At 37.6% G+C, this 26,685-nt stretch overlaps 3 protein-coding genes across 3 annotated transcripts; 2 read left to right on the plus strand and 1 right to left on the minus strand.

Moving 5' to 3' along the window:
• Window positions 1-3,793: 3,793 nt before the first annotated feature.
• On the minus strand, window positions 3,794-4,900 carry LOC127094071 (uncharacterized). The gene has a single exon (XM_051032943.1). It carries the CDS (start codon window positions 4,898-4,900, stop codon window positions 3,794-3,796), a length of 1,107 nt encoding a protein of 368 aa, XP_050888900.1.
• Window positions 4,901-23,089: 18,189 nt separating this feature from the next.
• On the plus strand, window positions 23,090-23,584 carry LOC127094077 (uncharacterized). The gene has a single exon (XM_051032949.1). The coding sequence runs from the start codon at window positions 23,090-23,092 to the stop codon at window positions 23,582-23,584; it is 495 nt and encodes a 164-aa protein (XP_050888906.1).
• Window positions 23,585-23,689: 105 nt separating this feature from the next.
• Window positions 23,690-25,731, plus strand: LOC127094083 (uncharacterized). The gene is made up of 5 exons (XM_051032955.1): window positions 23,690-24,044; window positions 24,180-24,576; window positions 24,829-25,135; window positions 25,237-25,433; window positions 25,524-25,731. Exons 1-5 carry the CDS (start codon window positions 23,690-23,692, stop codon window positions 25,729-25,731), a joined length of 1,464 nt encoding a protein of 487 aa, XP_050888912.1.
• The last annotated feature ends 954 nt before the right edge of the window (window positions 25,732-26,685 follow it).

Below are 26,685 nucleotides of genomic sequence, written 5' to 3' on the forward strand. Positions count from 1 at the left end.
ACAGCATGAAATAAACACACCAACAAGGGGCTCAAACATGGTTAGGTTTTAGTCGAGGGGTCATATCAACCTCAACAAACAAACCACTGGAACTGGGTAGTGTTAGCTCTTAACCTTGCCATTGAGGGGCTAAGGTGAAGCAGATGAAAGGTGAGTGAAGATAAGACTTCACAGCTCTTATCCCTGGCCTGGGAGAGCTTAAGACAAGAATGTGTGGGTTCAGAAGGTGGGAACCCTTCTACACATTTGAAACTGACTCAACTGTACAATTGTACAAGATCTTGGGTTTGTATCTGCAATGCATCAACACAGTGGTGTGAGCAAAGCAGATGACACACAGAATAGCAGGGGATAGATTGCATATCCCTTGGGTTCTGCCAATTGCCTCTTCACTTAGGAGGTCTTTGACTCTATACAAGGACAAATATAAACAGTCACAAACATTGCCTCTTAAGGAGGACTTCAGACAGTTGCCTGGCCAAGTAACAGGCCAGGTCTTCCAGACTACATGAAGATTAGAAGTATACCTCAATGCAAATTGCTTAATAAGCAAAGCAAAGCAAAAGTTCACAAGGAACTGAGCAACTAAAAGCACCTGAAATAGTCAAGCAGACATTAGTATACAACTTCAAAATTAAAGCAAAAGGAAACAGATCAATAGTCAATCATAAGCAAGCTAAGTGTGTAATGCACAAAGCTCAAGGCATGTGAGCCAAGCAACCTACAAAACAAACAAGTTAATCAATGATATTCAAGCAAGCTCAGTCAAAAAAGAATTGGTCTCATTGGTCATTTGTTGGTCAACCTGAAAACATGAGCTCAAAGGTGAGTAACAGGACCACTAGGGCAAGCCTAGGGTCAAAAGAGAATGAGAAAGTCAAAACAGCAAATGGCAAGTGTCCAAAATCATGTTTAAACAATCAAGAAACAAACCCAATTGGTTTCACATTCATATCAATCATCATCATCATTTCATGAACAAGTTAGGTCAAAGCATGGCATTTAGAAGCTCATAGAAGTCAACAGCAAGACTTGCATCAAAACCAATCTCAAACATTTCCAAAAATCATCAAATAAATCATGATCAATCAAAACCCACAGCAAGGTAAGCATGTCAAATTTCATCTCATTTGGACAAGTGGAAGGCAGTCAATGAAAATCAGAAAGGCAAGGCAATTTTGAACATGCTCAAAGAAGTCAACCAAACATGCATCAACTTGAAAAAATCATAAATCAGGGATGGTATAAGATAAATGAATGAGACTAAAACCATGGTAAATATTAAGATGTCTAGTAATCACATGTCAAATTTCATGTCCATCTAATAAAGTATGAGGATTTCACAAATGAAATGGGAACAAGTGTCACAAAAAGTCAACATGTGACCAAACAGGGGACAAAAATCTCAATCAATTGGAAAATGCCATAAACAAATCCACAAAAAATCACATGTAAACTAGACATACACAAGCTCAATCATGCAAAAATTCAATCCATTTTGAGGTCAAGAGGCATGGCTATGAAAATCATCAAGTTGCACATCAATGGTGTGACACAAATTGTCACACCCTACTTCAAAAAATCATAACTCAATGACCAGAGATGATAAATTCATGAACTCTATACCAAAATCACCATGGATGTGTCTAGTTTAAGCACAAAAAATTTCAAGGTCAAAGGATAAAGCATGACTATTTCACAAAGGTTTTGGTAAAATGTGCAAAATATTGATACATGTCACAAACCATAATGCCAAATAAAATCCATTCATCAAAAAAATCTGGAAAAAATATGACAAAATACTAGAGGTCATGATGAAGACAATGCAAAAAATCCCATTCAAATTGGATCAAGCATGGTGGAGTTATGATTTTTACAAGTTTGGTGATCAAAAATGAAATTAAAAAGACAAAACAACAATATTCAATGGGACAAGGGTACGCTGGATGGCAGTTTTGTAATTACCCGTGCCACTTATTGAAACACGGTCGTTTGGTTCATGATCAGGAAATAATTTCATTGGCTCATGGATGTACAGTGGCATGCAGCACGTGAGTTTCCAGAATTCTGGGCAATGCATGAACAAATTTAGGGTTTCATGTACAGTAGCATCATCTTCATCCCTTCCAATTCGATTCAAAATTTTTTTTTCCAGAAATTGAAATTAAACATACCAACATGATCAACAAGCATCATACATACATAATCCATCATCCATTTTCATTAAAACACACTACAAATCATGAATCGAGCAAAAACAATATGCAACATCAAACTTTAAAACAGCATAACTTCACAAATACTCAACCATTTTCATCAACTCAAAGCTTATAATGACCAGGGCAAGGATATCTACAAAGTGCATAGCATGGTTTCAAGAAATTGGAGATTTGAAATCTTACTTGATTTTGAAACAATGAGTGAAACGGTTGTTGTTTGATGTTGTAAGCTCGAAACAGATGAAGATTTAAGCTCCAGATGATGAATGGTTAAGATGTTTAGCTCAGTGATGCTTGAAACAAACCAAATCGAAATCTGCCATTGATGATGCTTTAGAGAGAACAGTCACGAATTGGAGGTTACAGTTGTGAAATGAAGGTGGAAATAAGCTCAAGATGGGGAATAGATGTTGTAGCAAGCAAGGCACAGTTGAGTTCTTGAAGCTTGTTGACAGATTTTCCAAAATGAGAGAAAATGAGAATTTGAGAGAGTGAGATTTTTCTGTGTGCAAAATAGCTGCTAGGGTTGCAAATGATCAGAAAACAACCTATATATTTGCTGTTTAAGGTTGCTAAGCAAGGTGCTAATCATGTTTTGTTTTACAATCAAAATTGCTAAAATGACCACTTTGGTTCACATGGTGAGGTGCAGTGGCTATAGCACAAAAATTGGGCCTTCCACAAGTCACAAACAACATTTCTGAACATATTTGCAAGGCCAAAGTGATTGGAAATGATTAAATCAAAAAATCACTTTTCACCCTTACTTGAAAATAAAACATGTAAGTGAAAAAATGCCATTTTGATCCATGAGGTTTTGGTGCATGAGGGTTACATTTTTGGAAAGAGGAGGTCAAATGTGACTTGTTGGAAAAAACCTCACCAAATTTGGCCAAATGGTTTGAGAGATATGGCCTTTTGAAGTTCAAGAATTTTTGAAAATGAATTGATCATATCTTGCCAACCATACATGGGAATTGAGAGTTCTTGGACTTTTTGGAAATGGGAGAACAAGATCTTCAACTTTCATGTTGGGCAAAAATTCATTTGAAGCTTGTATCATGATGTAAGTTTGGGATCAAGAAGTTTCCATTTTTGGCAGTTAAAATTACAGGTCCAGTTTCTATTTTTGGAAATTTCTGATTTGGCTTCAAATTCTTCAATGATGATGTTTGCCATGATATATGAGGCCTATTTGGACATGAATAAGCTCTCTCAAACCAAATCCATCCATCAAAACCATAAAATCAAACCTAGTTGACCAAGTTTGACTTTTTAGGGTTTCTGACTGACTGTGCATTGACTGATGACTTCTGAACATCCAATCTTTGACCAAAACACTTCAAAAGGACCCCTAGATCATGTGAACATGTTAGACAAAACCTAGGGCCTTGGCTCAATGAAAATTTCACTTGCTTGATTGATTGACTGATCTCCTGATCAGTTTGACCTAATTCTTCTGATGATCTTGCACTTGAGGCAAAAGGGACAATGCAATGATATGCAGTGGACCATGTTAATGCTATGACCTAATATGAGAATGTATGTACAATGATAGGTGCAAATTTGAGGTGCTACACTTCCTGGATGACATTTTGCACAAGATCCCTAAAAAGAAAACATTGAGACGTTTTATGATCCAGAAAACCATGGTATTTGCAAAATCCTCTTTTCTTTCTTTGCTCTAAATGGGGTACTTTAGCACCCGGAGGTACTATCATTTGACCATCTTTGACTAACAAATAAAAAATTTCGTCACATTTTGTAACGTCGAACGTATAAGTTTTCTTAGGAAATTTGTCTCTCTTTTCTGGTTCGACAGGACTTTTCCCATTCGAAGGTGCTAAAACTTTGCACGCATATGGCGGTCCTTGTGTCAGTTCAGAAGGGTCGATCTCATTGTCGTCGAAGTCTGAAAGTCCGTCGCAGGAGCCTTCATCATCATTCCTGAAATCGACATAGGCTACCCTTTTACCTTTATTTGCCCTAGCCTTTTCTTCTTTCAAACGTTCCAACTGTCGAACCCTGTCAGCCAATTGGGCCATATCCCTCAGGTATTGAGTATCCAATTTCTTCCTAATCGAATAGTCGAGGCCCACAACAACCATTTTGACCAGTTCATGCTCTGGTATTTGTATAAAACACCTAGCTTTGAGTAATCGAAACCTATTTAAATAGTCATCAATTGGCTCAGTGAACTTTCGCTTAATACTAGCCAATTCCTTCAAACTTATCTTCGTTTGCCCCATGTAAAACTGTTCATGGAACATTCTTCCCAGTTGGTTCCAAGTGTGGATCGAACTTTGGGGCAAGGTGGTGAACCGTGTGAAAGCATTCTTTGTGAGAGAACTTGGAAAAAAAATTATCCTAAGGCTCTTATTGTTTGACATATCTCTAGCCTCAATTAAATATCTAGCCACGTGCTCGACAGTGGACTCAGTGGTATCCCCAGAAAACTTAGTGAATTTGGGGATTTTGGTTCTAGGGGGTGCTTCTGCCTGCAAGATATACTTTGACAAAGGTGACGTATAATTTGGCCTTCTAAGGCTAAAATTTACCCTATTTTGAACCATAATTCTTTCGACTATAGCTACTAGATTATTATCTGCTGCCACATCGTCATGTTGAACTTGCCCTATGATATCATCAGCATTTTGGTTTCTATTCACCCTTAATGCCATTGGTTCCCTGGGTATTTGTGGTTCGATCCTAGGGGGTACTGCCACTCCTCCTTAGTTTTGTGGGATCTAGTTAATGGTGAGGTCTTCTTCAAAAGTGACCTCTTGATTTTCTCTTACCCAATCTCTAGGAGGATGTCGTTGGTGTTGAGGTACACCAAGGAATTCAGACATTCGTGCCACATGTGTTGTCATCTGTTGATTCGACTAAGTTGTATTTTGAATAAGAGGATTCAATACGGTGGTTAAAGTCCGAGTCAACATTTGAACCATTTCATGGTTGCTTTCGTACACCTGTTGCCTCCATGCTGCCGCGGAGTTATTGGTAAGAGTAGGTAGTTGTGTTGGATGTCTCAAACCTGAATATTGGTTAGTTCGACCCATGTTAACCCCAAACCCTTGTATTGGAGAATTTATGTTAACCACTGATTCTGAAAAAGTAGAACCAACATTATGTAAATTGGCCATTACTGAAGTTGGCATTCCATACAGCTGTTCTCGACTACCAAATGGTATTGAGAAACCAGGGGTGCCAACAACCTATTTGGAATATCTCTAATTGGTGGGGGAGTATGAGGAGGTCCCCTAGGTCCAATGTAGGTTAAAATTGGTTCAGTATGGGAGATCGAATGCGTAGGCATCGAACTCACCATAGAGGGAACTACTTTGGATACATGCGATGTGGCCGTGTTTGCCCCTATCGAAGAAGAAGGGTGCGTTATGTTACTGGTTGATGGATTTTGAAAGTTTTGGGTATCTGGCGCATTCACATTCGCCATCCTCGTATGAGATTCTCTCCCTGTTCGTTGTTCGTTGTTTATGGCTATTTTACCACTTCTTAATAACATACAACGAATCTTTTCCCAAAAAAAACTTAACAACCAAAACTACACACATGTCGTAACGTTAGAACTAGTCCCACCAGGTGTGCCAATTTGTTTACCTTGAAAATCGGTAAACAACCGCTGATCTTCCAAATTTCTAAATTTGGTTACTCGCAGGATCGATCAGATTGATCCTAGGACATGTGCTAATTGTTTTGAAAATGAGTTTTGGTAATAACGAACACTCCAATAATAAGCGTAAAATTAGAGTTTGAAAATTAATAAGAAGGCTGATATAAATGAGAGAAATTGTAAATGACTTGTAACAATAAACAACTGACAAAAGTAAACGTTGAAAGCAAGGAAATCTTAAGACTGTAAATGACGAAGTAAAATAAGAGTGTTTGGAATGAAGAAATAAAGAAGTATATTTCTGGAAGAAAAAGAGGAAAGATAAATTTGTATTGCTTTGAAGTAACTAACAATGGTGTAAACAAACGTACATTTTGTGATTTACGATTCTTCTTCACACAAGTACTTGGTAAATTTATAGGTTTTTGTACATACTTTGACACACACTTTTCTAACACTAAGACCCTATATTTATACTGGATCGAGATAACCATTTATGATGGTTCTTCAATCACGTCGAGACGCATGGCACCTTGCATGTATGCAATTATCTATTATGCTCCACGTGTACTCTCAACGGTTTCTGATAAGGGCGAAGTTCCCTCCCTTATTTAAATTTTGAATCTTTGATCGAAAACCGTTTTCAACCGTTTTTAAGAGATCTTTTCAGAGTCTCATATGTATGCTGATCCTTATTACCTTTGCCCAGTCGAATCACCTCCTGGTCGAAAATATGAGCTAACAATATTGTGGTTGTGAAATTAATTTGAAAAATTATCACGTCTGACATGACAAGAAAAAACACATAGATATCTAGATATATTTCATTAGAGAAGAAATATAATTTGTGAAAAATGTGGTTGGAAAAGTTGTTTTGGAAGACAATCTATGTATTCACTAAGTCATTACATGAATCAATGTACAAAACATATGTATTTACTAAGTCATTACATGAATCATAGTTCAAATATTATTTTAACTTCGATCAATTTTTTTAAGAGTGATTTTAGGTCGGAGAAAGCGGCAAGTGGTAGATGGGAAAATTTTAAATTTCACAATTAATTTGAAGTTAAGTTGGAGATTTGTGATGGATGTGTTCAAAACTTTGGTATTCTGACAATTGATTTGAATGATGGGAAACAGTGATTCGAATTATGTTGAAAAAATATTATTTATGATAAATAGTTATTCAAATTATGTTGTAAAAAATTTCGTTTCTGATTTTATGCATAAATTAATTTAAATTAAACATTTAAAGCATGATTCGAAGATGTGAATATTTTTTCAAAATAACCAAATTTTTCAAAAAAAATCGAAAATAACCAATTTTTTAAAAAAAAAACCAAAAAAACCAAATTTGGTAGAGGATGCGTCAGATGAATTGGCGCACCCCCATACCAATAAGAGGAGGCGTCAGTAGCATTGGCGCACATGCATTGGGCCTCATGAGGAGGCGCCAATGCTTGTGGCTCCTGCATTGGCCCTCATGAGGAGGCGCCAATGTCTCTGGCGCCTGAGTATATTTTGCATGGTGGGCGCCAATTCATCTAACGCCTGCATGTGATGGTCATGTGGGCACCAATTCATCTGGCGCCCACGTGGTTTGTGCAATAGATGTTCTGTTTCTATAAATACCACGCCTTGTATACAATTATTTTCACTCAAATTCATCTCCTAATACCATAAGTTGTCTAGTTCAACCATCAATTTCAATTCTCTCAGTTTCAACAATGTCTGCATACATTCAGAAACGAAATGTTGATGTAATATTTTCTGCCGTTGCGGCTCCGATACAGGTTCGACTTTGGAACACAGATACGTTTGAACGTCTTAATCGGATGTTGTACAGTTGGTTAGAGGGATAAATTGGAGAGGGTGAACGGATTAGAAGAATACAATGGCTTGTGTCTACGTTCAACCAACACGGAGAAATGTGCGAGTGGGTGGATATTAAGACCGGCCAAGACGCTCGTAGGATGATGCATTACATGTTCAAAAGTGTTTTGATGGTTGTAATCACATAGTTTTTGTATTCTAGTTTTTTTAATTGTTTGTGTTATTTTTCATGTAATGGTATGTTCGTCACAGACATCTACTATGAAATAAATTTAGTTTTTCATATATTGCAACAGAGGTACTATGAAATAAATTTAGTTTTTCATATATAGCAACAGAGATACATCTGAATTTATCTGGTTGTGCTCATTCCAACACTAGGACAGTTATTACGATTGTGACCTGGTTGACGGCATGAACTACATACTCTAACCATTTGGTTCTCCGTATCCATTTCGGTTCGAATCCGGGTGCTGTTAGGGCGACCCTTTTTCTTCCTTTGTATAACTTCGTTGTTCCAGACGATGTCCCCTTGATATTCTGGCCAATAATCCTCTTTTTCCACCACTGAAAAACTAATTTTATAAACATTTGTAAGGCTGGCGACTTTGTAAACTTCATATAGCAAGTATGATGGATCCCTTCGAACCTTTGAGCACGCAACAATGACATGGGAACAGGGGGTAGGAAAGGCTTGGAACCTTCCGCAGTCGCACCAACCTCTATCTAGTTCGATTCTGTATTGTCCCATCGACATACCCTCATTGTGTTCCATAGACTCGGCAACACTAAACCAACCTTTAGTTCGGTCAAATACCATAACCACGTGTGTGTTTGCTTTGTCAGCTTCATGTCTGATGAATTTCATTGAAGCATCACTGAACAACTGTCCAGATTGCAACATTGAACTCCACTTTGAGCGTCTGGTTTCTCCAACAAAATACTATCGATCCACCGTACCGCATCTTCGTTCGACAATCTTATTTCCTCGCAGTAGTGTTTGAAAGAAGGTTCTGATAATGCATAACATGCATTGACAACCTTCTTACGCAACGTCTTATCTTTGATTTCCCGCATGAAATTCTGAGAAATATGTCTAATATAAAACACATGCGTCGAAGGAGGATTTTGCCAGCCATTGTCAATGTTATTATATGCACTGATGATTGAGGGGTGTCTATCAGAGATCAAACACAAGTTAGGCTGAGGTGCAACATGCAATCGGAGATTTCTTAGGAAAAAACTCCATCCCTCAGCAGTCTCCCCTTCAACTAGGGCAAAGGCGATTGGAAAAATATTGTTGTTTCCATCTTGTGCCATTGCCATCAGTAACGTTCCTTTGTATTTTCCATACAACCATGTACCATCAATTTGTATAATTGGTTTACAGAAAGAAAAACCTATGATACACGGTTGATACGCCCAGAATAGACGGTGAAATATTCTATTTCCAGCAGCACACATACCATCTGGTGTATATGCGGGCAATGTTTCCATCTTGACAATTGTCCCGGGAGCATAGTGTTTTAGAGCCAACAGGTATTTTGGAAGTTGTTTGTAAGACTCCTCCCAATTTCCCAACACTTTCTCAACAACTTTTGTTCTAGCTATCAATGCCTTCCTATATGATGGAGTATACTCGTACTCTGCCCTAATAAGCGAGATTATTGTACTCACCTTTAACGACAGATTGTCGCCAATTACAGATAATATTTCATCGCATATTAGCTGAGAGCTTAATTTACGATGATCCTGCATTGGGTTTGTCAGCATCCATGTGTGATCTGGACCCATTGATCCAATCTCCCAAGACTCGCTCCTCTTCCGATACGAAGCTGACAACCTAAAAAGGCAGTGTTCATTCGGACAATAAACTTTAAACCTCGATGCGTCACTTCTGTCAACTCTGAAATCAGCTGATAGTTGCATGTGGAATTTCTTAATGGCTTTTACACATTCCTCTTTTGTGTGAAATGTGTCTCCTTGTTTTAGAGATCCTTGCATTTGCACGTAAGGATTGTACCATACATCTGTCGAAGGTTCATTTGAACCCAAATTTAGCCTTGTCATGTGTTGGGGTGGGCAATATGCATGACTTGCTGGTATTGGCTCCTCTTCCTCTTCAGCATTCACCATCGAATCAATAATGATCTCAGGTTCCTCTTCTTCGTCGTCTGGAACATTCACCTCAGCTTGTCCGTCATCAGTCTCACAAAACACTTGTGACTGATCAATGTACTGAGACTTCTATTGTTGATGTGGTAATATATACAACTATATATCATTGTAACCGGATTGTTCGTGACTGCCAAACATATGTTGAACATCATCATCATCTTAAATCTTCTTCTGATAAAATTTTACTTGGTTTTCAGCAAACCAAACCGGATTTTTATAGATGATCTGACCCACATTATTGCACTGCAATTTGTTTCCTATTCTTTGTTTCAGATGTGAAAAATTTGATCATCGATTTATTGTAAACCAAGTAACCTCTGTGTTTCGAAAACAAAAATCGAACAACTGATGATCAAATATTTCACCTTCGACATGGGCACTGATCATGTAATGTTGTGTGGAAGACATTATGTTGAAATATTAAATATGTAGATAGTTTAAATGGAATTGAAATTGAATGCATTGCTAAGTTGTTCACCTGCACAACATAAATAGCTTGGTCATTGGTAAGATGATTGTTGCATTGATAACTTGGTCATTGTCTGTACAGACTTGACCATGCATGCAGTAAAAGGAATCCAGCATGCAGAGAAAAGATTGAAAAGAATACACATGCGCTAGGGAATCAAAGAATCTCTGAGCACTGAGCCCTAAGATTCTAACCTAGGTGCCCATTCCCTAGGCGCCATAAAGTAACTGAGGCGCCAAAGGGTTGGGCGCCTCTTCACAAAACTACACTTAGGCGCCACTAGGAAGGGCGCCCCTTCCAATTGCCCTACACTAAGGCGCCAAGAGGAAGGACGCCTCTTCCTTGCATGTGAGAAATAACATGTAGGCGCCAAACTCAAGGGCTCCTCTTCCCTTGCATGTGCTTTCTTCACATGCGCCAAGAAGATTCCTCACATGCTACCTTTCTCTTCCATTCTGAATTTTGTCATTCTCTTGTCTCCTCTTGCTTTTCCATTTTCCATGCAACCAATCACACTCTTTTTAGGTTCCAAACCTACTCATTCATTCATCTATAAATAGTCTCTCATATCAACAATATCAAATCATCTTCATCAATACTCAAGTATTTTCTTCTACCACACTTCTTTCATCTACCAAACTCAAGCTTTGCAAATTCAAATCATGTCTTTGTTGATTATGAGCGATGAACACAGAGGCACAATCGAGAATATCTCGGCATTTGTATGTTATCTCTCTATTTTAGTTTCTATTTTTGGATTATTACTTATAGATATCATTTTTGTGTTAGACTTTTGTTATGTCTCTGTTTTGAGTTTATATTTTCGGATTACTTCTAATAGATATCTTTTTTGTGTTATAACTTTGTTGTCTCTCTCTTTTTAGTTTCTATTTTTGGTTTACTTCTAATATATATATTCTTTGTGTTATACCTTTGTAATCTCTCTCTTTTTAGTTTCTATTTTTGGAATACTTCTTATAGATGTTTGTTTGTTGAGTTTGTATTTCTTCTTCTAATTGTATTTTCTTACTTTTTTGTTATTAGGATCCGAAGCGGTTTAGATGTCGTGTACATGAATATGTACCCCACGATCCTTTAATAGAACCATATATTAGAGGATGTGGATTTGGAAATATACTAAACATTGTTTCGTACTCGGTGGACTACAAGTTCATTCTGGCTTTGTTGGAGAGGTGAAGACCCGAGACCCACACATTTCACCTTCCGATTGGTGAGTGTACTGTCACACTTGAGGACGTGTACATGTTGTTGGGTTTCCGTATAGACGGAAAGGAAGTGAATGGGCGAGTTAACCAAGACAACAATATATGCAATGAATTATTGGGTGCCCCTTTGATAGATGACGAAACTGAGGGAGACACATCCGGTCAAGCAAGGGGGCAAGGTATAAATTTAAAATACCTAAAACAATATTATGGTAGTATAGTATTGTCCGACGATTCAACCGAGTATGAGAAAATAATAAAAGCTCGGTGTTACATTATGATTTTATTTGGTAACTTTTTGTTTCCAGAAAGTACAGGTAATTCTGTGAATATAATGTATTTACCTTTATTACGCAACATTAATAAGGTAAACACTTATAGTTGGGGTTCAGCTGTGTTGGCCCATCTATATAGTGCAATGTGTAGAACTGCAAAAAAGAATACCTATACTTTTTTTTCATGTGCTTATTTGCTTCAAGCTTGGGGGTGGTCGAGAATGTTGTCGCTCGCCCCGATAAATGAGCGTTCATTCGTGTTCCCGTTTGCAACCAAGTAAGTCTAACACTTTACCATTCACCATTTAGTTAATTATATATTATTATTATAATTAACAGTAAATAATATTTTTCACTTCTTTTTATTATCTTAGGTGGTCAGTAAGGGGAATGAACTACAATAGGTGTCCGAAACACGCTATTGTAGTTTACCAAAATCTATTGGACCACATTGGACATGACGATGTAATAATCCTACCAAACTATATTTTAATTTAAAATTACTTCTCAAATTATTTTCCATCTAACCATTTGGTTTTGTTTTACAGTTTGTTTGGAGGTCATATCTGGGTCTGAATCATGATGTGAACCATGACGATGTTGCAGTTTGGGCAGTGAAGACATCGATTATCCGATTCACTACAGTGGAAATGCATCAAAGTGATCTGGTCAAACTTCAGTATGGAATGCTACAACATATTCCAGAATCTCCCACGTGTTTGGGGAATTGGCATAAAAAAAGGGTCGATGCACAGTGGGATTATTCTGGATGGAGAGACTTCGCAAAAGACATGTGTCGTCAATGGAGGAATCGATGACAACACATCTTGAACGAACCAGTCATCCAAGGTGCAAGACCCACTCAGCAATATATGGCATAGTTTAGGTCTGTAACAACTCAGCAATTTGTATCTGAGCCGCGGTATTTGATGGATCCACGCCAACTTGCTTCGTCATCGTATGCCCCACATCAATTCACTACTCAACACCAATGTGAACCCACCCAAACCCAACAACTAACCACACAACATTAACCAACCACATACACACAATAACCAAACACCCAACATCGCAACCCGTTCATGCCAACCACCCAACAACCAATCATCCAACGTCGTAATCCATTCATACCACCCACCCAAACACAAAACCAAGAATCAAACCCCGCAACCACAACCGTCTATAGCCCAGATGATTCATATGGGTCACTTCATCGTAGCCCTCCACCAATGAACACCCAATCATTGTTTAACTATAGTACGCCCCATGAACCATTGCTTCGTTTTCAAAACGACTCAATGGCCCAATTTAGGCAACTATACCGTCCCTAATTCACCCAACCCCAACGCCTTAACTACGATGACATGAACACCGAACTCCATTACGAAAGCGCCGTTGGCCAGAGCCCCTCCGGATATTGGGAGCAAATGATGACACATCTTTCAAATACCGCTAGCACTTCCGCCGGACCTTCCAACCAGCCATCACTCGATCAGGTTAGCACCCAAAGACCACCAACACCTCAAGAAAATCGTGGGAGACCTCAGAGACAAACTAATGCACCGGGATGTGGAACCGGGGGACGTTATAATCGAGCGGGTCATTCGTTTTTTGTCTGTCCAATGTAACCAATTATTACATATTTAATAAATTTATTTTTTTTTAATTATTATTTTTTATGTATTAAATAATAAATATTAAATGTTAAAAATAAAAAAAATAAAAAAAAATAAAAAACTAAATAAATATAAAAAAATAAAAAAAATAATAGGGGGGTGTATGCGCTAGATGAATTGACGCATACACCCACCATGAAAATGCACTCAGGTGCCAGAGGCATTGACGCCTCCTCATGAGGGCCAATGCAGGCGCCACAAGCATTGACGCCTCCTCATGGGGTCCAATGCATGTGCGTCAATGCTCCCGGCGCCTACTCTTATTGGTATGGGGGTGCGCCAATTCATCTGGCGCATCCTTTACCAAACTTGGTTATTTTGGTATTTTTTTTTAAAAATTAGTTATTTTTAATTTTTTTTTTAAAAATTTGATTATTTTAAAAAAAAAAATCCGAATATGTTGTTTTTTCTATTTTTATTTGAAATGATTTTACTGGATCATTTTTAAATAATGTGAGAAAACAACAAAAGGGAGGTTGTGAATTGAAAGCAATTCAAAATTTGTGAATTCAATCTTCTTTTTTTGGAATCCTTAAGTGAAATTGTTTTGAGTTAAGAGAGAGAGAATGTAGATCATTCAGTTTGAGCAATCAAAGATGATTTCACTTTAATTTACCAAATCAAAATCTAAGCTATTATTTGTGATCTTTCATCTAATAATATTTTGCAACTCATCTCAAGTCTTTAGATCCGTTTTGTTTGCAGAAAAAATAGGGGATTGTGATGTGGAGAATCAGCAACAATATTCTCAAATTAACATGTTATATATATACATTGATTAATTTTAATACTCACATGTTTCTATCTAGGTGGGAGCTAAGTGGCATCAAACGTGTATTGTTCCCTTGATTCCATATTCATGAGATGCTTGGAAGATGAGAGAATAATATATTGTTGAAATTTGAGTAACGTAGTTAAACCATCACTCCAAGAAAGATTCTCGAGTTTTAATTATGTAAAGGATAAAGCAGATAAATCCATTTTGCTTGTTATTAGGACGAGTGGATGGATCACTTTGTTTTTTATTTTATTTTTATCAAGATCACTTTGTTTATTTTATTTTGATGTATTTTCTATTGGGTCAGATATATATTCCCGTATAAATTAACCAATGAAAAGACGATTGGTTGACACATTAAAGGTGGATATAAATTTATCAAATATTCTTGAACCAAAATTTAGATAAAATACATTATGTAATTTTCAAAATTTTATCAATACATTCTCTAACAAATCTCATATGGAATTATAGTGAAAGGCAAACCTTTAAGCTTTGTTTGTGAGTTTAGAAAAGAAAGGAGGAGAGTTTTAAAAAAAAAGAAGAGAATGATAGAATGGAAAGAGTTGAAAGAATTTAGGAGGATTTATTTGTATTCATAACATAAAAAAGATTAGATGAAAGAGTCAATTCTCATTCAATTACTAAGTACCAACTAGTACTTATACTTGGAAAACATAGAATTCAAGAATTACTTGTTGAAAAAGTAACACGGTAACTAAAAACTAATTCAAATTACTTATCAACCAAATAATATATCAACTAACTACTTGAGATTCTACAACAACCCCTATCTTACTTTGAATTCTCAAAGAGGAAGTCAAGTAACTCTAGCTAGAATCATCATTTCCTAAACTCTCCCCTAACTTGACAAACAATTCAAGCTCCAATGACTTAGTAAAAATGTCAGCTAACTGATCTTAAGTGTTGCAGTACTTCAACTCAATGTCTCCATCCTTGGTTAGATCCCTAGGAAATGAAACCTTACATACACGTGCTTGCACATTCCATGCATGATAGAATTTTTTGACAGTTTGATAGATGAGTTGTTATCACAAAAGATGATTTATCCTCCATGTTTTTGACGTGCTTTTAAATGAGCTAGTACCTTTCTTAACCATACTTCCTGACAAGCACATGAAGCAGCAACTACAAACTCTACTTCTGTTATTGACAATGTGACTATCAGCTACTTCTTCGATGAACATGAGACTGACCCCGAGCCTATCTTGAACACATGCCTTGAGGTGCTTTCCCTGTCATCTCTATCTCTTTCATAATCAAAGTTTGTGCATCCCAACTACTGTGATTTCTTCTTTCCTTCATGCCTAAACAAAATTCCAAGATCCAAGGTGTCTTGTAGATACCTCATGATTCTCTTGACTATAATAACATACATTTTTGTGGGTCTTTCCATGTATCTATCCACTAAGCACATAGATAATTCCATGTCAAGTCTTGTTGCCAATAGGTACAACAAGCTTCCTACCATTTTCTTGAACGTGGTGGCATCTGCAGCTTTACCATCTTCATCTTTCACAAATTTGCAGCATGGAACAATGGGATTCACATCTTATTGCATTTCTCCATGCCATATCTTGATAGGATTCTTGATGCATACTTTGTTAATGTATGAATATGCTCTCATTACTTTGCTTCACTTTAATTCCCAAAAAATACCTCATCCTTCTTAAGTCAGTCATGGAAAACTTTCCCTTCGTTGTCTGCTTGAACTCATTGATCGGTCACCATTTTCACTATGTTTTCATTACTTATTCCACAAGAAACCAAGGATTATGGAATACTTTGTGCGCATTATGGTACCTTTTAAGTTAGTTTTCATTTATGTAAGTTATTTAAGCATTTTATCAATTTTTAGTTTTATTTTGTATTTTCGAAATTTTATGCTTTGGTTGTCTGTGTTTATGCCCTCCAGGTCCACGTAGAATATCTAACGGACTCAATGTAAGAAAGCGGAAGGTTCCGATGTTCGAGGAAATGATATTTTTCAGTACAGGAGGCCCGGCACGGGCCATGTCAAGATGAAGGTAAATTAAATACATGAAATGGCCAAGATAGGGGCCTGACACGGCCACCCGAGTCAGATGACACGGCCACCCGAGTCAGCTGACACGGCCCGTGTCAGGTCACCTAGGATGAAGCTGGAGAGAAGGATAAGGCAGGGAGCTAACACGGCCATACGTGTCAGCTGACACGGGCCATATCAGCCCAGGCGTAAAATCTTCCAATTTTTGGGCTTTTTACCCAGGCTTAAGCTGCAAGGATGTTTTGGGGATTTCCAACCATTGCCAAGGGATTTTTCACTATTTTAGGAGAGTTTCTATGAGAGAAGAAGATACTTTGGAACGAGGAGAACACATAGCACAGAGAATTGTCAGACAATCGAGAATTACAAAGGTCAAGGAATCCAGAGAGTGGAAGATTTTCATGAGCGAAAGCAATTGAAGATCCAAGTCATCCAATTACTTATAATGTCTATTTTTTATCTTGAATCTGTTTGAACAATATGAGTAGCTAAACCCCCAAATGATAGGGGGTGTCCCTGATTTAGATCTGTAATGACTTTGAGTTTATGATTGTATTGATAATATTGTTTTTCCGGTAATCTTTTGATGTGTTTAATGCTTTCTCTTTTGGACCAATTGAGGTTGTTGTATGGTTATCAATTAGGCTGGACCGCCATTGGTAATGTTTTCATAAGATTACTCTGCAGTAAATATCACCTAGGACTAGGGATACCCTATATGAACCAGAGCATTCTTGATATAATAAGGATTAATTTCACCGATAATTTCCTATGGACATAGAAATTAGGATTGAATGATTAAAGGTTTTCTCACCAAGGACTTGGGAGAAAATACCCCTGAGAACTGGTAGTAATTGATATTTGTTGATGCAATAGTGACTCAGAGTTGTTACAGGGACAAATTATACACCTTTCCTGGTTTTGTTCCTCTTCCCTTGCAAACCCTTATTTTACATATTAATTTCCTTTGCCCTTATTTTTATAATTTTGAATTTAAAAACCCCCAACACTAGTTTTTGTTTAATTAAACGACGATTTGAACTCGATATTAACTTGTAGTCCTTGAGACCGACATTCGGGGAATTTCCCCTTTATTACTACAAAAGGAAAAATAGTACACTTGCTATTTTTCCAATCAAGTTTTTGGTGCCGTTGTCGGGGACTTCTAAGATATAGAGTTTGCTTTTAGTTCAATTAAAATTTTGTTGCTCTGCAATAAAATTATTTTTCTGTCATTTATATAATTTCATTCACTAGTCTGTGTGTGCGAAGAGAGTCCTCAGCTGAATTTCTTTTTTATGCAAAAATCGAGAGAATCCTTCACCGGAGACTCAGACACGCTAGATTGAATTCTAGAGAAGAAGTTCCCTCTGATCATTCAGATTCAGAAAAAGAAAACGAAATTATCGCTGAAATTCCTTCAGTTCCACCTACACCTCTAGAGAGACTCCTTGGTAATTATGGAGCCGCAAATGCACCGGGTGGTAGATTGACAATTGTCAACCAACCTGTGAATGTGACTAATTTTCAACTGCATCCTAGCACAATCAATCAACTTGAAAGAAAACCTTTCACCGGAAAGGTTAATGAAGATGCAAACAAGCACTTGCAGAGATTTCTCACCATGAGTACTACTTTGAAAATTGATGGTCATACTGATCAAGCAAAGAACTTAAGAATGTTCTCATTCACTCTAGCTGAAGAGACGGAAGAGTGGTTCTACTCTCTCTCAGCCGACAACATCACATCATGGGAAGAGATGGAAACTGCTTTCTTAAATGAGTATTTTCCAGCATCGGTATTTTTGAGAAAAAGGTATGAAATCTTGAACTTCAAATAGAAGGATGGTGAGTCTTTGGGAGATGCCTACAAAATATTCAAAAGGGTCTTAGTAGCTTGCCCAACTCATAATATGATCACACTAAATAGATGCAGATGTTTGTTAACGGGCTGAAAATAAAGACAAAACAATTGATTGATACAGATGCCAGTGGCTCAACAAATTTCTCAACAGCCACCGGTATTAAAAATATTATTGAAGTTATAACTGCCAATGAGCATCTGGAATTGTATGATAGGTCTACTAGTAAACCTGATAGAGTGATTGATCTGAAGCTGGAAAATAAAAAATCCGGTTGGAAGATATAATAGCCGTTGAAGTGGAAAAGAAATTGAAAGCTATGAACATAGGTACCCAACAGGTAGCCCAAGTTCAACCTACTCAGACCATCACTTGTGAAATCTGTAATGGACCTCACCACACTGTGTATTACTTTGCCACCCCTCAACAAATTGAAGAGATAAAATTTTTGAAGCTGAACAATCCCTACTCCAACACTTACAATCCAGGTTGGAAGAATCATCCAAATTTCTCCTAGAAAGATCAGAGAGGGAATGTTCCCCGACAGGGTCAAGGTCAATATCAGACTCAATATCAACAACATCATCAATAACAAGTTCAAAAGAAAGCAGACTGGGAAATTGCCATTGAAAAAATGGCCGCTCATCATATTCAGTTCCAAGAAGATACTAGAAACAATCAGAAAAACACCATTGCATCTATAAAAAATCTTGAATTTCAGATGGGTTAGATAACACAACAATTAGCTGCAAATTCTCAAGCTCCAGGTACCTTACATAGTGGTACAATGACAAACCCTCGTGAGCATAATAATGTTAATACTGTAGTAACAAGAAGTGGTAAGTCTACTGAGAAACCGGAAGAAAAAACGAATAAGATGGGTTGTTGGAAGTCGAGTTAGAAATTAAAGAACCAAAGAAAACAGAGGAGGATGTGGTGATAATGCCTATAAAGGAGAAAGAAAAAGTTGTCAAGCCAATCATTAAGCTTCCGAATCCTTCGAGACAAAAGAAGAAAGACCAACATGAGAAGAATTTTGAGAAGTTTTTGGAGATGTTTAAGAAACTTGAGATAAACATTCCATTTTCTGAAGCTCTAGAGCAAATGCCAATATATGCCAAATTCATGAAAGACATCATCTCTAAAAAGAGATCCACAAATTTAGACCCGATCATCCTCACTGAAAGTTATAATGCTATTCTCCAATTTATGAAAATTCCTATGAAAAAGAAAGATAGGGTTCTGTTACTATTCCTTGCACTATTGGTGATAGAAAATTCAATAGGGCTCTGATTGATTTGGGAGCTAGTGTGAGTTTGATGCCGCTGTCCATTTATAAAAAATTGGGCCTTGGCACCGCTCAAGACACTAGGATGACTCTTCAGTTTGTCGATCGCTCAATTAGGTGACCTTATGGAATTGTGGAAGATGTTCTGTTAAGATAGATAAATTTGTATTTTCGGTTGACTTTGTCATTCTTGAGATGCCTGAAGATGAGGAGATCCCTCTCATATTGGGCAGACCATTTTTAGAGACAGGGCAATGTATAATAGACATAGAGGAAGGAACAATGACTCTCAAAGTCTATGATGAAGAATTGAAAATTGATGTTCTAAACACTATGCAATACAAAGATGATGTTGGCACAATTCACACTATAGAGGTAATAGATCAAGTGATTGCTCAAGAAATTGAAAAGAAAATACCTCAGTTACCATCGGAACGTGTTTTGAGCTTATCAATTTTTGAAAGTGATGAAGACGAGAGAGAGAGAGAGAGAGAGAGAGAGAGAGAGAGAGAGAGAGAGAGAGTCATAAGTGCTAGCCATGATGGAGGATCAACCTCAGTGGATTAGATCTAAACCAAACCGGTGGGAAGATTTAAGACCACCCCCACCATCAGAAGCTTCTCAAGAGCCTAAAAAGGGGGCAGATCTGAAAGAATTACCTGAGAATCTGAAATATGTGTTTCTTGTTGCTGAAAAGAAGTGCCCGACCATTATCAATTCCAGTTTAAAAAGTTTGTAAGAAGAAGAACTCATACAAGTACTAAAAAAATACAAGAGTATTATTGGATGGTGATTGGTCACCATTTTCACTATGCTTTTGTTGCTTAGCCGACAAGAAATCAAGGATTTGCACTATGTCAATTTTATTTTATGTTTTCGCGATTTTATACGTGGGTTGTCTGTGTTTTTGTCCTTTAGGTTCAGGTAGAAGATCTGAGGGATTGGATGCGAGAGAGTGAGAAGTTCCAGCAAGTAAGGAAAGGAAAAATACTCAGCACATGAGGCCTGACACGGACACCTGTGTCACCTGACACGGGCCACGCCAGGCAGAAGTCAGATCCAAGTCATCCAATTACTTATAATGTGTCTTTTCTATCCAGAATTTGTTTTGAACAATATGAGTAGCTAAACCCCCCAATGCTAGGGGGTGTCCCTGATTTAGAATTGTAATGACCATGAGTTTACGATTGCATTTATAATATTATTTTTACGGTAATCTTTTGATGTGTTTAATGCTTTCTCTTTCGACCCAATCGAGATTGTTGTATAGTTATCAATTAGGCTGGACCGTCATTGGTAAGGTTTTCATAAGATTACTCTGCAGTAGATATCACCTAGGACTAGGGATACCCTATACGAATCAGAGCATTCATGATATAATAAAGCTTAACCTCACCCTAATTGCCTATGGACATAGAAATTAGGGTAGAATGATTAAAGATTTCTCACCGAGGACTTAGAAGAAAATACCCTTGAGAACTGGTAGTAATTGATATTTGTTGATACAATAGTGACTCAGAGTTGTTACAGGGATAAATCATACACCTTCCCTGGAATTGTTCCTCATACCTTGTTAACCCTTATTTTTACAGTATTATTTTCTTTTGCCTTTATTTTTATATCTGAATCTAAAAACCCCCAACAATAGTTTTTGTTTAATTGAATGATAATTTAAACTCGATATTGACTTGCGGTCCTTGAGATCGAATTCGGGGAATTTCCTCTTTATTACTATAACAGGCAAAATAATACACTTGTTATTTTTTCGATCAAGTTTTTGGCGCCGCTGTCGGGGATTGCTAAAATATAGAGTTCAATTTTATACTTCAATTAAAATTTTGTGGCTCTGCAATAAAATTATTTTTCTGTCATTTATATAATTTAATTTTCTAATTTGTGTATGCGAGGAGAACCCTCAGCTGAATTTCTTTTTGACGCAGAAATCGAGAGAACCCTTCACCAGAGACGCATGAACGCAAGAGTGGATTCCAAAGAAGAAGTTTCCTATTATCACTCCGATTTCAAGAAGAATCAATGGCTGATAATCATCCGATTCCACCTCCTCCACCTCCAGAAGGACTCCTAGGTGACTATGGAGATGCAAACACGTCGGGTGGTAGACTGACCAGTGTCAACCAGCCGATAAATGGGACGAATTTTCAACTACATCCTAGCGCAATCAATTAACTTGAGAGAAAATCTTTCACCGGAAAGGTTAATGGAGATGCCAACAAGCACCTACAAAGATTTCTGACCATGAGTACTACTTTGAAAATTGATGGTCATACTAATGAAGCAAAAAAGTTGAGAATGTTCCCGTTCACTTTAGCTTAAGATGCAGAAGAATGGTTCTAATCTCTCCCAGCCGGCAGTTTCACATCATGGTAGGAGATGGAAACTGCGTTCTTAAATGAGTATTTTCCAGCATCAGTATTCCTGAGAAAAAGGTATGAAATCCTGAACTTCAAACAGAAGGATGGTGATTCATTAGGAGATGCCTACAAAAGATTCAAAAGGGTCTTAATAGCTTGTCCAACTCATAATATGGATCAGACTGAACAGATGCAAATGTTTGTTAACGGGCTGAAAATAAAGACAAAATAATTGATTGATATAGCAGCCGGTGGCTCAACAAATTTCTCAACAGCCACCGGTATTAAAAGGATTATTGAAGCAACAGCTGCCAATGAGCATCTGGAATTATACAACAGGTTTACTAGAAATCCTGAAGGGGTAATTGATCTGAAATTGGAAGCAAATAAAATTCGACTAGAAGACACAGTCGTTGCTGAAGTAGAAAAGAAATTAAAAGCTATGAATATAGGTACTCAACAGATAGCTCAAGTTCAACTGGTTGAAGCCATCACTTATGAAATCTGTAATGGACCTCACCACACGGTTTATTGCTTTGCAACTCCTTAACAAATTGAAGAGATAAATTTCTTAAAGCAGAATAATCCCTACTCCAACACTTACAACCCAGGTTGGAAAAATCATCCTAACTTCTCCTGGAAATATCAGAGAGGGAATGCTCCGCAACAGGGTCATGGAAAATATCAGACTCAGTATCAACAACAGCAGTAACAACAAGCACCTAAAAAGGTAGACTGGGAGATTGCCATTGAAAAATTAGCCGCTCATAATATTAAGTTCCAATAAGAGACTAGAAACAATCAAAATAACACCACTGCCTCAATAATAAATCTCGAAGTCCAAATGGGTCAGATAGCACAACAGTTAGCTTCAAATTCTCAAGCTTCAGGTACCTTGCCAAGTGGTACAGTGACAAATCCGCGTGAGCATAACAATGTTAACGCGGTAGTAACCATAAGTGGTAAGTCAATTGAAGAACCAGAAGAAAACAATATGGAGGAATATGGATTGTTAGAGGTCGATTTAGAAATGAAAGAAACCAAAAACCAAGATGAAGAAGTAGTGATAATGCATGTCAAGGAGAAAGAAACAGTTCCTAAACCAATCATTAAACTCCCTTACCCTCTGAGACAAAAGAAGAAAGATCAACATGAAAAAAAATTGAGAAGTTATTGGAAATGTTTAAGAAACTTGAAATAAACATTCCATTTTCTGAAGCTCTAGAATAAATGCCCATATATGCCAAATTCGTGAAAGACATCATCTCCAAAAAGCGCTCCACAAATATAGACCTGATCATCCTGACTGAAACATGTAGTGCCATTCTCCAAGGTATGAAAATTCCGGTGAAAAAGAAAGATAGGGGATCGGTTACTATTCCTTGCACTATTAGTGATAGAAAATTCAAGAAGGCTCTAATTGATTTGGGAGCTAGTGTGAGTTTGATGCCATTGTCCATCTACAAAAAAATAGGACTTGGCATCATTCAAGACACTAGGATGACGCTTCAGTTTGTCGATCGCTCTGTTAGGCGACCTTATCGAATAATGGAAGATGTTATGGTAAAGATAAATAAGTTTGTATTTCTGGTTGACTTTGTCATTCTGGAGATGCCTGAAGATGAGGAGATTCCTCTCATATTGGGCAGACCATTTTTAGATACAAGACGGTGCATGATAGACATAAAGGAAGGAACAATGACTCTCAAAGTCTATGACGAATAACTAAAAATTGATGTGCGAAACACGATTCAATACAAAGATGATATTGGCACAAGCCACACTGTAGAGGTGATAGATCAAGTGATTGCTCAAGAAATTGAAAATAAAATGCCCCAATCACCTTTAGAACGTGTTTTGAGTTTATCGATATTTGGAAGTGATGAAGACGAGGGAGAGTTAGAAGTGCTCGCTATGATGGAGAAACAACATCGGTGGATTAAATCTAAACCACACCGGTGGGAAGATTTAAGACCACCCCCACCATCAGAAGACACTCAAGAGCCCAAAACGGGGGCATATCTGAAACAGTTACCGGCAAATCTGAAATATGTGTTTCTTGATGCTGAAAAGAAATGCCCAGCTATTATCAATGTCAGTTTACAAAGTGTCCAAGAAGCAGAACTCATTCAAGTACTAAAAAAATACAAGAGTGTGATTGGATGGGCAATTGAGGATTTGAAAGGTATTAGCCCGACAATTTGCATGCACAAGATCTTGATGGAAGATAATCAAAAGTTGGTGGTTCAACCATAACGAAGACTTAACCCAGCCATGAAAGAAGTGGTCCACAAAGAGGTTGTAAAATTGTTGGATGCAGGGCTAATTTACCCCATATCCGACAGCTCATGGGTTAGTCCAGTACATGTGATACCCAAAAATGGGGGAACTACTGTGATAAAAAATGAGAAGAATGAGTTAATCCCAACCAGAATTGTTACAGGTTGGAGAGTTTGCATTGATTACCGGAGGCTGAATATTGCAACAAGAAAAGACCACTTCCCTTTATTCATCGATCAAATGTTGGAAAGGCTAGCCGGTCATGACTACTATTGTTTCCTTGATGGGTACTCGGGATATAATCAGATTGATGTGGCTCCTGAAGATCAAGAGAATATCGCCTTCACATGCCCCTATGGTGTTTTCGCTTATAGGACATCGATATTTGCTGACATGCTTGAAAAGCATATGGAAGTATTTATGGATGACTCTTTTGTGTTCGGTTCTTCTTTTGATAAATGTTTAACTAACTTGTCCCTTGTGTTAGAAAGATGCTAGCAAACAAATTTGATCCTAAATTGGGAGAAATTCCATTTTATGGTACGTGAAGGGATAGTGTTAGGACCCAAGATTTCCAACCAAGGCATCGAAGTAGACGTAGCAAAATGGGAGGTGATAGATAACATACCACCACCGGTGAATGAAAAAGGAATCTAAAGCTTCTTGGGACATGCAAGTTTCTGCCGCAGGTTCATAAGAGACTTTTCCAAAATCGCCAAACCACGAACAAGCCTACTTGTGAAAGACACATCTTTCCTTTTTGACAAGAAGTACAGTGAAGCTTTTGAGACCCTGAAGAAGGAACTAGTGTCTGCTCTCATAGTTATTGCCCCTGATTGGTCTCTCCCTTTTGAGATTATGTGTGATGCAAGTGATAATGTTGTGGGGGCAGTACTAGGACAACGAAAGGCGAAGCACTTGCATGTGATCTACTATGCAAGCCACATGTTGAATCCCACTCAAATGAATTATGCAACCACTGAAAAAGAGCTACTCGTGATTGTTTATGCTTTTGACAATTTAGATCCTACTTGTTAAGATCAAAGGTAATTGTTTATACTGACCTCGCAGCTTTAAAATATCGTTTTGCTAAACAGGAATCAAAACCACGGTTGCTGCGATGGATTCTACTTCTGCAAGAGTTTTATCTGGAAATCAGAGACAAAAAGGGGAGTGAAAATACTGTTGCTGATCACTTATCTCAGATGTTTCTGATCCAAGAAATAGAAGAAAAACACCCAATCGGAGATGAGTTCACCGACAAACGTATCCTACCCGTTACTAATGTCCCTTGGTTTGCTAATTACGTGAATTATTTGGTGGGTGGACTAATACCTGATGATTTTGATTCTAACAAAAAGAAAAAGTTTTTGCATGATTGCAGGTTTTATGTGTGGGGTGATCCATTCTTGTACAAAAAAGGAATAGATGGGTTGGTTCGAAGATGTGTCCCAGAGGAAGAACAAAAGGAGATCCTCAGAGCTTATCATAACTCAGAATATGGAGGACATTTTGGTGGAGATAGAACAACAACAAAAGTCCTCCAGTCTGGGTTGTACTGGCCTGCACTTTCAAAGATTCCCAAGGGATAGTGAAAGAATGCGACAGATGTCAGAGGACAGGTAACATATCAAAGAGAAATCAGATGCCTCAGAATGCCATGTTAGAGGTAGAACTGTTCGATGTTTGGGGAATAGACTTTATTGGACCCTTTCCACCGTCCTTTGAAAAGCATTACATTCTGGTCACTATTGACTATGTGTCAAAATGGGTGGAAGTCGCGGCATTACCCACGGATGATGCTAAAATGGTGGTCGGGTTCTTCAAAAATTACATTTTCGCTCGGTTTGGGGTACCAAGGGCACTCATTAGTGACAAAGGTACCCATTTTCTGAACAAGCTGATGTAGAATCTATTAAGGAAATACAATGGCAAGCATAAAATTGCCACACTTTATCATCCTCAGACAAGTGGACAGGTTGAAGTATCGAATCGATAGATAAAGCAGATTCTGGAAAAGACTGTCTTCGTGAAAGGATTGGTCGATCAAGTTTGAGGACGCACTATGGGCATACATAACAATGTTCAAAACCCCCATAGGTATGTCCCATTACCAACTGGTTTACGGTAAAACATGTCATTTGTCGCTCGACCTCGAGCACAAGGCATTCTGGGCTACCAAATTCCTGAACCATAACCTTTCCAAAACGGGGAAATCCAGGATTCTTCAACTATAGGAGCTAGAAGAATTCAGGAATCTAACGTATGGTTTTCATGAGCGGAAGCGATTGAAGATCCAAGTCATCCAATTACTTGTAATGTGTATTTTTTATCCTGAATTTGTTTTGAACAATATGAGTAGCTAAACCCCCCAATGCTAGGGGGGTGTCCCTGACTTAGAATTGTAATGACCATGAGTTTATGATTGCATTTATAATATTATTTTTATGATAATTTTTCGATGTGTTTAATGCTTTCTCTTTTGGACCAATCGAGATTGTTGTATGGTTATCAATTAGGATGGACCGCCATTGGTAAGGTTTTCA

Source organism: Lathyrus oleraceus, chromosome 1 (genome assembly GCF_024323335.1).
Source record: "Lathyrus oleraceus cultivar Zhongwan6 chromosome 1, CAAS_Psat_ZW6_1.0, whole genome shotgun sequence".
Classification (NCBI taxonomy): domain Eukaryota; kingdom Viridiplantae; phylum Streptophyta; class Magnoliopsida; order Fabales; family Fabaceae; genus Lathyrus; species Lathyrus oleraceus.

Bases quoted from the DNA above. Each gene is read 5' to 3' on its own strand.
- LOC127094071 (XM_051032943.1), bottom strand. From the start codon at position 4,900: ATGGCATTAAGGGTGAATAGAAACCAAAATGCTGATGATATCATAGGG.
- LOC127094077 (XM_051032949.1), top strand. From the start codon at position 23,090: ATGCCCATATATGCCAAATTCGTGAAAGACATCATCTCCAAAAAGCGC.
- LOC127094083 (XM_051032955.1), top strand. From the start codon at position 23,690: ATGCCCCAATCACCTTTAGAACGTGTTTTGAGTTTATCGATATTTGGA. The intron at 24,045-24,179 runs GTATTAGCCCGA...TGTTGGATGCAG, and splicing joins GGCAATTGAGGATTTGAAAG to GGCTAATTTACCCCATATCC. The intron at 25,136-25,236 runs GTGATTGTTTAT...TTTGCTAAACAG, and splicing joins CCACTGAAAAAGAGCTACTC to GAATCAAAACCACGGTTGCT.